Source organism: Pyrus communis, chromosome 16 (assembly GCF_963583255.1).
Source record: "Pyrus communis chromosome 16, drPyrComm1.1, whole genome shotgun sequence".
Taxonomy (NCBI): domain Eukaryota; kingdom Viridiplantae; phylum Streptophyta; class Magnoliopsida; order Rosales; family Rosaceae; genus Pyrus; species Pyrus communis.
The window spans coordinates 1,476,150-1,488,720 of NC_084818.1; the positions used below are offsets into that span (position 1 = coordinate 1,476,150).

General features: G+C 33.8%; 1 protein-coding gene across 1 annotated transcript; it reads left to right on the top strand.

The window, feature by feature from the left end:
* Positions 1 to 4,067: 4,067 nt before the first annotated feature.
* On the top strand, positions 4,068 to 7,092 carry LOC137721535 (probable trehalose-phosphate phosphatase C). The gene is made up of 9 exons (XM_068460628.1): positions 4,068 to 4,274; positions 4,401 to 4,541; positions 4,634 to 4,705; positions 4,811 to 4,936; positions 5,074 to 5,127; positions 5,240 to 5,341; positions 5,432 to 5,509; positions 6,661 to 6,801; positions 6,892 to 7,092. Exons 1-9 carry the CDS (start codon positions 4,068 to 4,070, stop codon positions 7,090 to 7,092), a joined length of 1,122 nt encoding a protein of 373 aa, XP_068316729.1.
* The last annotated feature ends 5,479 nt before the right edge of the window (positions 7,093 to 12,571 follow it).

Below are 12,571 nucleotides of genomic sequence, written 5' to 3' on the forward strand. Positions count from 1 at the left end.
GTTTAATGAAAATTTGTTTTAAGGCTTAATGTTCGTATGCCCCTAGAACTCAACACTAATTTCATATTGCTTTCTGAAATTTAAATATTATACTTAACTTCTTAAACTCAATTTTCACTTCACTTTGCAAGATTTCGTCAATTCCATCAATAAAATTTGTTAAATATCCTACATGGCCATGAGTGAAGCCCACTACAAGGCTATAACCCTATGTTATTTTATCAAAGACCTTTTTTATTTTGCATATTCAAAGAATTGTATTTGGTTTGTTCAAGTCAGTTGATTATTGATCAAGTGGGTTTTGAGTCAGCTGAAGAACTTTAATAAACAAAAAAACGAATAAAGTATGTTCCCTGATTGATCTTGTATTAGTTAATTCAGTTGCAGCATTAGTAGTAGGAAGACGAAGGAAAACATCGATCATGCCGGGCCCTCCTAATAATATAGGGGTTGTAAGAATTCGTATTTTGAAAATATTTGTTTAATTATTATTATTTTGAAAGAGCTATTATTGTGTTCCTTATATAATATATTTGCTTCCTATATATATGTCCATCCACACATTTATATGATTATAAGTAAACTTGGCCACTACGGTTGCAGCGACCTCCTATCGCTATAAATAGGGAGCTCTCTGCCCCCATTGCTTTTCCATAGTAAAAAGTAAGGCATCATGCAGTGCATGCATTTAGAGTGTCACGTGTAGAAAAGAAAGTAAGAGAGTTTAGGTGTCATAGGCTTGTCAAGGTTCTAGCTATCGATTGAGGTAAGTGATTTATGTAATGTGTCCTAAAACTTCTTAGTTATGATACATGTGAAAACCATGAGCTATATCATGGAGTTTTCTCTATTTTCAAGTCAAACATGTTTATTTTGGAAAATTCCTTTCAAAGTTATTATATATTTGATTAGTGGATTGTTTAGGGAGCATGAGAACTTTTTTGTTGCTTTATGATCTTAGGTATAAATGTAAACTGTACACGGAGACATCAGGGCAAAAAAAACCATTAAGGGTCACGTGGTGAGTTATATTTGATGAAGGGTATAATGAACACGTACAGGAATGATGTGATGAAATTATGTGGTATGTGATTTTATATAAGTACTTTAGTTTTTAGAGTGTGTAAAATTGCATTGCTTGATTGACATATTGCATATTTTATTCACTGGCCGGCGGTGGTTGTCGTTCACTCATCACCCTTTTATCTTATAGATGAGTTATTTAGCAATATATGGACTAGGCGAGCTGAGTTTGTGTTAGACTGGGACTTAAGGTTTTATTTCATTTTTGTACAATTGTAAGGTTTTGGGATTATATGTATAAGAAGATTTTATTTTTTTTCACCTTTACTTCAGCATTTTTATTTTATCTACGCACTGAGCGGGGGTTAATTTTGTCACTAACCTCCGATCCGGGTGTGATAGGGGGTGTATCCAATTGAGATTCTAATCGATTTTAAAAGATTTTAAAATTCAAGTGTATTTAATTAAGATTTTAAATGCGATTGTCAAACACTGTTGGTATTTAATCTTGATTTAATTGAGTATGTCAAAATTTGGTGATATTCAATCTTGAGTTTTTTAAAATGTTTCAAAATCTGGTTTTTAGTGGATTCTAGAATGAAACATATAAATACCAAAAGCCTTCACAAATCATACCTTTAAGGTTAGACCTCTAAAATTCATCGTGATTCCTCCCCCTACAATATATGAGATGGCTTGGATATGAACAAACTCTTCTTCTAAGCAGACATGTAAAGGTAACACGCCCAGAAATATACAGACTTCATTTTTTTTCAATTCTTCTATCTTCTCTGTATGGTCAAATTTTTTTATTGTTTCTCTTCAAGGAAGGAAGACGACTAGTAATCAGCGATTTTCCTATCTTCTCCTCATGGCCAATTTATTTATTCTTTGTTTTGAGAGCCCTAAAATCTCAATTCAACTCAATCGAATTATAATCTTCAATTTCCTTGCCTGATATTATTTTTGTTTGTTTGTTCAAATTCCTTAATTACCTGATCTTGGTGTGCCATAATTAATCACCCAAATATATCTTGTACTCGCCAACACTACTCCCCTTCGTCACCATAGAAATCTTCCTTTCTTTTCTACTTTTCTTTTTATCATCTTCAATGTGATTTTTAGCATCCATTGGAGTATAATTCCATTAAAATTCATCAAAATCTCAAATTCCATGGGAGTCTATATTTCCATTAATTAGCTAGCCAGCAGTGATATTCTTATACCATGCATGGATGTTGTTTCACGTGTATTGCAGGGGACTTCAGAAACATGAACTGATCAACGTACGTACAAGTGTCCTATTCTTTCTAACCATGAACCTTTCAAGAAACATTCTTGAATTCGTTGGTTGTCTTCTTAGTTCGATCGCCCACGTAAGTTCTAGTATGTTCCGAGATTTTCAGTTGTTAGATTTTAGTTATTAGATCTTTAATGGTACGTATAGTACACCGAAGTATATTAGAATCCTCGATTAATCATAGTTAAATTTATAGGATTTTCACTTGGCTAACATACCCAATTCTGCCAATTCTCGTCCAATTTTTCCCTAAAAAGTACACTGTAGCGTTCTCCTTGAATATTTGATTTTGATCATGTATTTGCACTGCGTATTCTCAGATTTTTTTTTTGGTTGAAAACAACTGTACTAATTAGTACTGTAGTCATATTATTATGAAACAGATATAAGTTAACAATTTATATTATGATTCGATACCTATCAGTTAGGTAGTAGTTCAGTTGGAATGAGGCAAGATGATAGTTAGGGTAGGTTCAAAAAAACCAACCATATATTTTACAAAAAAAATAGTTTTATATGCATGTGGTGTCATCATCTGAATCAGCCAGATTGATGACTCACCCTGGGACAAACCCTTTAGGTTTTACATGTAACGTCGTGTCACCAAATCTAATTATTCAGACACTAAATCGGTCCCCTTGTTCTAGTTTTGTTGTTGTTTTCTCCACGAAAAGATGTTGTCGATCACTTGAAAATGACATTATGTAGCTCCTTTTGAAAAGAAAAAGGTGTTTTAACCGGAAACGACCTTAATCTTTTTAAAGTATACCTTAATCTTTTAATTATACACGCATATTAATATTTAATTTGATCATTCTGTTCTAGCACGCTGAAATTAGCTACACCACCTGGTAAAAGCTACACAAGTACTTTCAAATTAGCCTAATTAATTAAGAAATCAGTTTTTGACCGTATTTAATTATCCTCGTATCTTGCTTTTCGTGTGAAAATATGACCATACTAATTGTTTAGCAATTCAAATGAGAACTATTTGTTTCAAACTAGTTAAGCACGCCAACGACATTCTAAATAATAATTTTTTCAATATTCGGGAAGATGGTTCCCTTTTTAATCTTAGGATTTTACTAATATCTTTACAACTTCTTTTGATAATAAACTGCATCAAGAAAAGGTGATTTGATAAACCGGGATGGGCCGTGGATTGTGCCAGGTCCTGTCATTCAACGATAACAAAGTCTTATCTTATTAAGTGGGATCGACTACATGAATTATAAAACGTCACTGCCTTGAGTTTTATGTCAAGTCTTCTATTAGTTCCAAGTATTTCATGTCTTTTCTTAAAGTCTTATTCCAAGTCTTCTTAAATTTTCCTCTACCCCTTTTGTCCCGAGTCTCTATCTCATAATTGCATCAGCTAATCGGAGCACTTGAAGCTCTTCAGTTCAAGTCCTGTCATATGTCAAAATAAAAAAGGAGAGGATAACGCGAATGACTTTGACCTAATAGGTGGCAAAAAGAAAAACATTGTCTTGCTAGAAGCGAAAGGGTTCTGGACCCAGGAAAAGCTAAGAGGATCTCAGTTTCCTTAGCTTATACAACTATGTTTTAAGACCATATAAAGGAATTCAGTTCATCTATTCTTTGTAATTTCGAAGTGTTTAATTTTCTCTACCTCATAAACTTGTTAAAAATGGTAAAGTTTGGTTTATATACTTGTGTGACACTCTTTCTTATATATCGCCTCATCATATTTTCGTTTGGGATTGTGCGAGAATAGGTGAACATGACAAACTCAGCGAAGCTGAACCAGACAATGGGACTCCAAAGGTCATCAACTTCCAATAAGCAAAAGGTGCAACCCATCACGAAAGTAGTTAAGAATGACGAGAACAGTGTCGATCTTTCCTTAGCATCAATCACCTCAAACTTGCATGATATTTCTACCCCTAATGGACCAATCTCCTCAGATTTAGCTTATAATTCATGGGTGGTACGTTTTTGCCATTTGGACTGAGTTGATGATGATCTTATGACAATGCTTACTATATACCATTGGTTTCATTATCTCTCTTCTTTTTTATTTTATAATTTTTTTTTCGGGGGCTTATATGTTTAGGTCGAGCACCCTTCTGCATTAGGCTCATTTGATTGGATGATGAAAGCAGCAAAGGGGAAGCAGGTGGTTGTCTTCCTAGACTACGATGGGACCCTTTCACCAATTGTTGATGATCCTGATCGTGCCTTCATGTCTGATGAGGTACAATCTTTAATTTTCTTGATAACAAGATTCCTATCTTTACACGGCTCAATCCACACTAATGATATTGACTATGTTCCATATGCCGGCAGATGCGCGCAGCAGTACGGGAAGTTGCCAAGTATTTTCCAACGGCAGTAATTAGTGGAAGGAGTAGAGATAAGGTAATGAATAAGTCTAACATTATGATCTCGAGAAAATTTGAGATATTCATCAATAAGCAATGTGTTGCACATAAAAGAATTTTCTCACTTAATTTGGTTCTACAGGTAAAAGAATTTGTGCAGTTAAGTAATGTATATTATGCTGGAAGCCATGGGATGGATATATTGGTCCCAACAGGGCCACTAAATCCCTGTGATGCCAAGAACCACACAGCAGCCATTGATAAAAAGGTCAGTGATCACTGATCAGTGTGTGTTCTTCTAGTTCTATGGACTGGCGCAGCATACCCTAATATATGTGTGTGTGTGTGTGTGTGTGTGTGTGTGGCTTGGTCAATAATAACACAGTAGTACTATTAACGTTGCAGGAGAGTGACGTTCTCTTTCAACCAGCTAAAAGATTTCTGCCTGCAATCCAAGAGGTTAGCTAACAAGAAATTAAATGTGCCTTGTGTTTAGTTGGACATACAGAATTCAGATGCGCCTGTGTTTTTTACACAAGAAATTTCATGTACGTTTTAATTGGAACTGCAGATACGAACACTGTTAGAGGAGCTAACCAGGAAAGTAGAAGGTGCTAGGGTAGAGGACAACAGATTCTGCATTTCTGTTCATTTCCGCAAGGTCCGGGATGAGGTAATTAAGAACATTCAAATTAGCTCTCTATCATTTCAATCCTGTATTTGATCTTCATTGATTTGATAAGTGATGTATGTACAATTGTAGGATTATGGCATATTAGAAGCAAAGGTGAAGTACGTACTTGAAAACTATCCTGAATTTCATCTCACCTTGGGCAAAAAGGTAGGGTATATATAAATTTCCTAAGTAAATTCTTCCTTGTAATAAGTTATAACATGCGTACATATTGTTTTAGGTTAAATAGCCAAAATGGTTCCTAAAATTTGCATAACACATCACTTTGGTACCTAAGACTGAAAATCAATAGAAATGGTCCCTAAGATTGTCCAACATCCATCATTTTGGTCATTCCATTAAAAACTCCGTTAAGTGTCCCAAGGCCCTTGGTTGGAAGTTTGTGCAATTTTCAAAGTTTCGTAACTCAATCATTTCTTAACCAAATTCAACCCAAAATATATCAAAATGAACATAGGAAAGTGCACAACAAGATTATACCTATTTGGAATCCCAATAGTTGCCAGAGATGGTAAAAAAATAACCTGAAAGGTGACTAGTCCGGGGGAAAACGGGAAAACTCTCTAGAAACTAGGTAAACTTTAAACGTTCATAACTTCTTCAATACTTAATGAAATTGAGTGATTCAAAAATGAAAATCATACTTCACGATGAGACGAAGAGAATGGTGCCTTTCTTGATGGCTAAAATATCCGTGGTTTTGGCCTAAAAACGGCTCGAAATTGGCTGTCTTGGTCTCGAGTTAGCCACTTTCAAGCCATTTTTTCGGCCAAACCACGGCTAGTTAGCCGTCGAAAAAGGTACCATTCTCTTTGGCTCATTGAGAAGTATGATTTTCATTGTTGAATCACTTGATTTTGTTGAGTATTGAAGAAGTTATGAACGTTTAAAGTTTACCCATTTTCCAGCCAGTTTTCCAGTTTTTCCATGAATCAGTCACCTTTCAGGCTATTTTCCGGTCATCTCCAGCAAACATTGAGCGTCCAAATGGTATAATCTTGTTGTACACTTTACTATCTTCATTTTGATATATTATGGGTCGAATTTGGTTAAGAAGCGATTGAGTTATGAAACTTTGAAAATTGCCCAAACTTCCGGCCAAGAGCTCGGGACACTTAACGGAGTTTTTAACGGAAGGACCAAAATGATGGATGGTGGACAATCTCAGGGACCATTTCTATTGATTTTCAATCTCAGGAACCAAAGTGATGTGTTATGCAAATCTCAATGACCATTTTAGCTATTTACCCTATTGTTTTATCAATAACATGACTTCATGTGCATCTTTATATATTCAGGTCTTGGAAGTACGGCCATCCATAGAATGGAACAAAGGTCATGCCTTAGAATATATACTTGACACTCTTGGATTCAGCAGTTCCAGTGACGTCCTCCCGTTGTACATTGGGGACGACCGGACTGATGAAGATGCTTTCAAGGTACTTACGACATAGTACTGTTTGACTCAGTTTCATACTTGCAGTTAGTTTTGTGGATTAATACTAGCTACTTGTTGCGCATACATGCAGATGATACGAAGTAGAGGACTAGGGTTTCCGATAATTGTGTCTTCAACCCCGAAGGATACCAAAGCTTGCTATTCCCTGCACGATCCGTCAGATGTTTTAACTTTCTTGTTGCGGCTTGCAAGGTGGAGAAAAGCGTCTTCTTCTAGCAGGTCACTTGCTCAAATTTGGGGTCCTGGAAATTTACCTAGATCAGTTAATTAACTAGATTTGTACATAAATATTTAAGAAATATTATTAGGATTAAGGTCAGTATTTGTTATCGCCTTAACAACCCAAATATATATAGCTAAGTTATCGGTCGATGAAAATGAAGGAATGGGGTTCCTTTTTGTCTTTGGAGAAGGCATAGAGTTTCACTGCTATGTTTTAGTCTGTTCCGGTGAAACTCTGGCCCATCCCCATGCATTTAACATATATATATATATGATATGTATGTGTGAATGTATGTAATTTACAGCTTTTTTTTAACGTGTCTGGTGTGTGCTGTATCATGAAATATTGTGAATGTACTTGTTAATATTGGAGCATTTTCATGGTACATTTTTATCTATACACTTAACGGACATTTAACAGAAAAATCACTTTTGAATTAAATTTGTTAAAGGATTAAACTATGTGGATTTAAATCCTAATTTTTTTTTACCACATAAATGATTTTCCAATTACCTTATCACTATGAAGATTGTTTATCTGATTTTGGCCTTCAGCTAAATGGGGGCTTTAGTAGTGACTTGGAATCCTTGAAGGCTCAAGGAAATATTGGGTCTTGACTCATCATAAAACAAGTTGACATGTTCTTTTCTATTTTTTGTTAATTAGAAAGAATGAATTATTGAATTAAGTTGACCAAATAATGAGAAATTGGTTACATGATTAGCAACAACTATTACAAAATACAGTGTCCTACTTAAAAGGGATTATCCTATATATCACATCTCACCGCACATGCCAAAAGCAGAAGATAAGAAGGAATAATAAGACTAGTAAGAGAGAGAGAGAGAGAGAGAGAGAGAGCAAGAGAGAGATTCATGACTAGGGAAAGGGGACTAAGTCCTATGGTGGCTTATACTCGACATGATTTTGTATGAAGTTTCACTAACGTCGGACACAAAAAATTTCAGTGACGATAGAGTGGGCTGGTTAATTCAAAAGTTTAGTCTCAACCTTAAAAAATTTATAAAATAAATAACTATAACAAAACGTTAATTTAATTGATTAATCATGTCTCGTCTCAGTTACGAAACATATGCATCTACAATATTCTAGTCTACTTTCTCAACATTCTCAACCACATTTACCAGCTTTTATTTCTTTTACAAGAAGATAAGGGGGGGAAAGACTTCAAACTCCTAATTCCTGTATAAAAAAAAATAAAAATAAAAAAAAATAAAAAAAGATCCTCTTTTGAGCAATGTCTTTGAAGATGAATCTTTTGAATAGGTTTGTAGCAGAATAACTTTCAGTTATTCCTTAGTTTAGTGACAAAAATGTGTTGATAAAGTGTTGTGGCCTATTTTACTGAAAATGTGCCACAAAGAGAGAGAAATGGAGAATGACTTGAGTGTGTGCTATTCCTCATGTCTTATGCCTTTATTTATAGTAAGCCAAGGAGAATTCTTTTCTTTGCAAATAATACAATCATAGAGCGATAATATCTTCTAGTATTTTAAATACAATCTCCTAATAAATTACATAATCATACATATTCTAAAATTTATGTCACAACACTCTGCCTTAAGTGTATAACTACTCTCAAGTAGATAGTCATCAAATCTTCTGACAAATATTGTTGAATTATTTTGGAATTATACATGTTTTGATTTGAGCCTTTTGCAATTTGTATAATGGTGGATCGCGGATCCCATGCTTAGATATTAATGTTGGACAGTTCATCGAAGACCCGATTCAGGGTTCTTCCAAAACTTATTCAATTAATTTTGGCAAAAAAAAAAAAATATTCAATTAAGAAATTGATTAAATACAAAGATCGACAAAATAAAGTGCACAGTTTGTAACTTTTCTTGGGAAATTGATTAAATACAAAGATACAAATCGTACAGAGGCAAAGAAAATACTAATGGAAATTGACAAGGCCTCATCTTTGCACTTTGCACCAATGGTCATTAATATAAATAAAATAAGAGACTATAAAAAAATTTGAATCTTAATAAAATAATTAGTTTATGTCTTAGTGGCGGGCTGGTGGCTACTGCCTTGATGCACTTGAGACTGGAGAAGCTGATTAGTTCTTAAATATATAATTATAAATTTCATTATTTGTCATACTGCATACCAATAATTTCTAATTAACAATTAAGGAAAGAATTAAGAACTGATGCTAAAAAAATTTAAAAAAAAATAAAGGAAAGAATTGATGCTCCACCTTTGTGAGAGTACGGATCGATCACTATCAACCATCGTTGTTTCTTGCTAGCTAATTTCAAAATCCCCAGAATCCAGTATTTGCATACAGTACCAACTACCAACCTAGCCAGTTCGATATATTAATTAATTTGGTGAGTTCTTATGCACAAAACCACTTAATTATTTAAATGAATGAAGCATAGATCCACCGAAAAATTAAATAAATAAGAAGAGCCATTTGCATAAATTGCTCCATCGTGCTCTAATTCAAATTATATAAAATACACTTAGCGGATGTACATAACGCTATCTTATTCCTCACATTTAATTTTTTTGCCTTATATATAATCAGTGGTGTAAACCTTAATTAGTTTTGTAAACCTTGCCGACAAGGATCTAGATATTTTGGCCACCATTTTATTGGGACGAAGCGCTAATCTATGAATAATGTAATCTTTAATTTCTTATAAAAATCTCATATACTATGTTATTAAACGATTACTAAGGTCATGTTTACCTACGCAAAATAAAGATTAAAATTAAATACTTGAAAATTAGGATCAGATCAATTAGGGGGGAGGGAGTGAAGTTAGTTGATTCAATCCTCTCTACTTTCCTTATTTCTATGTTCTTCGATTTCTGTTAAGTAAGCGTATTCTACATTAATTAATTAGATTACACATTAAATAAAAATATACATAGGACTTGCACTAGAAGTACTCTAAAATGTATACATTTAGAAATGATTCGCTCGACCAAAAAAAAAAGAAATGATTCCTTGCGTTGCATGGTCTCTATTTGCTGCATGTTTGACAGGTGTCCTCTAGAAGATGATATAGTGCTCTAGCTAGCTAGCTACACTGCACAAATGGATTCCAGCAACACTAAGAGCTGGTTTGGTATTACCGTGCTTTGAAAAGAAAAAAATTTATTTCTACTGTGTTGTGAGAATAAGTAACTGTGAAATAAAACAGCAGACTGTTTGGTAAACTTTTTTGTAAAAGTGCTATTGAAAGAACAAAATCAGTATTATAATATTTGATAAACTTTTATGTAAAACAGATGTGAAAAAAAACTGGATTTTGTAGCTTTGTGTTTTTAGCTTTTTTTTCATCCAAAACTGTGAAAAAAAACTGAAGCTGAATGTTTACCAAACATAAAAAAGCTCCCAATTTTTTTTATAGCCATTTTTTTCAGAATCACCTCAGTACTAAACTAGAGCTAAGTCTTCAACTTCTTGGAATTTAGAATCTAACAAGTGTCACTGAAGGTAAGGAAGTGAGTACAGTCCTGCACGCATGGATAATTGGATATGGGTTGCCCCTAAATGGCTACAACGTTCTCCTACAAACACAACCAGTATGTTGGCCCTAATGCAGTAAACAAGATATATCTGATGATAATCTAAACAGTATAATTTATTGAACTTGTCCCAAAATCAAGCCCACGTTTATTTCTCAAATCTTCAGTGGAAATGCAGTAGAATTTCAAGTCAATTATGCTCCCTCGTTCTAAGTTTGATGCACGAAATTGAAAAAAAACATGAATGATTCTCTAATGTAAAGCTTTGGAAGGACATATGTTATTTAATTGTGGTTAGATATGAGCTGAAATACCTTTAGCCTTTCCGGGACCCAATAAAGATTAGTCATCCTTTTGGGGTGTGGATACTGCAGGCGTGGGGAAAAAAAACTTACTCTACTTAAGTGAGACAAATACAACTAAACCAGAAGATAATTGGTAAATAGACTGGTAATTGTTATTAGCACTTCAAAAATCTCATTCTGCACTCCAAACTTTCTATATTAGGAAATAAAAATATATTTATGAGGAGTGTAAAATGAGATTTTTAAAGTATCAATAACACTTCCCAATAGACTTTATTATTTGAGTGTCTTAGTTAAAGCTATTAAATTGTTTTGTGTCTGGACACCAACACTTTTTACTTAACTTTCAGGCTTCCCATTTAGGCATTAGGATATGGTGCTTAGACTGTATTGGTAATAAGTAAGGCAAAGCCATGAGCATGACCACTGTTTGTCGAAATTAAGCTGCTAATCACACGCGAAAGCACATTACTGGGTGATTGTGTCTCTAAAGCAGAACACATGCAATGATTCGATACATATAGGAAAAGGATCCCCGTGATCTCATCCGTTCATCGTACATCGTGCAGTCAGAAATCATTTCAAATTTTAAAATTAAATATAAATAGTACCTGTCGAAAATTGACCGCACGATATACGATGAACATGTGAGATCACGGGATCCCTAGGATCCTTAGAAAAAGGATCCGGCGAAGACACACGGGACCCATTGGTGTGCATAAACCCGATTAGGTAACTAATTATAATTCATACCAACGTTAATTTGGTAACTGTTGTAATTAGATGACAGTTCAAGATAATATCCCTCGTACTTCTTTTTTTTCCAGATAATTGCAAGTTAGCAAAAACACCCGATAGAATTTGGTAATTTTTTTTTTTTTTTGGTATGACAAACTATATAATGTTTTACAAATATATTTTTGTAATGAGATAATACATTTACAAGGATGATGCTAAAGAGGATATCTTTTTAGATCAAGTGATATGACAATTTATGATTGAATTTCTTTAAATCAATAAAAATAGAATCCAATCATCAACTGTCACATCATGTTATTTATAAAATAGTGGAAAAATATTATCTTCATAACATTTTTCCATTTACAATAGAGTTGCAGCATCACAATGACGCCACATGAATAGTCCGGAATACTATCATGTAGCTGGCCTTCTTATTTAATGTAAGTTTTTTCTCATTACAATGTAGTCATTAGTCATAATTAGCTTTTAGGAATCAAAATCATCACAAACATATTTCGTCTTTTGGTCTGTGTGGGGAATTTTTTCAGTGCGTTTGGAACACGACATGGTACACTATATGTCATTTTATAACTGGATAAAAGTTTATTTTATTTTATTTCAAGTGTCCTTCCAATTACATAATTACATACAGTATATTATCACATGTCTCAGATATGCCGAAAATTTTATGGTCTGTGTTAGCTGAATATGACGTCTACACCTAAACCAAAAGCTAATTGATACTCTTTTCTGCATGCATAAGTTTTGGTTTATTGGTTTACCATTTTATGTCATGTCACTTTCATACGAAAATTATGCTCAATTAAGAATGAAATGAATTTCATAAAAGTCAGACAAGGTAGTTTTAGTTTTTACCGACAATGGTTGGTTGAATACAAAGATATAAGCCAACCCAATGGATTAAACCCATGCCAAAGATTCCAGACAATCAAATATTTTCGGGCTTT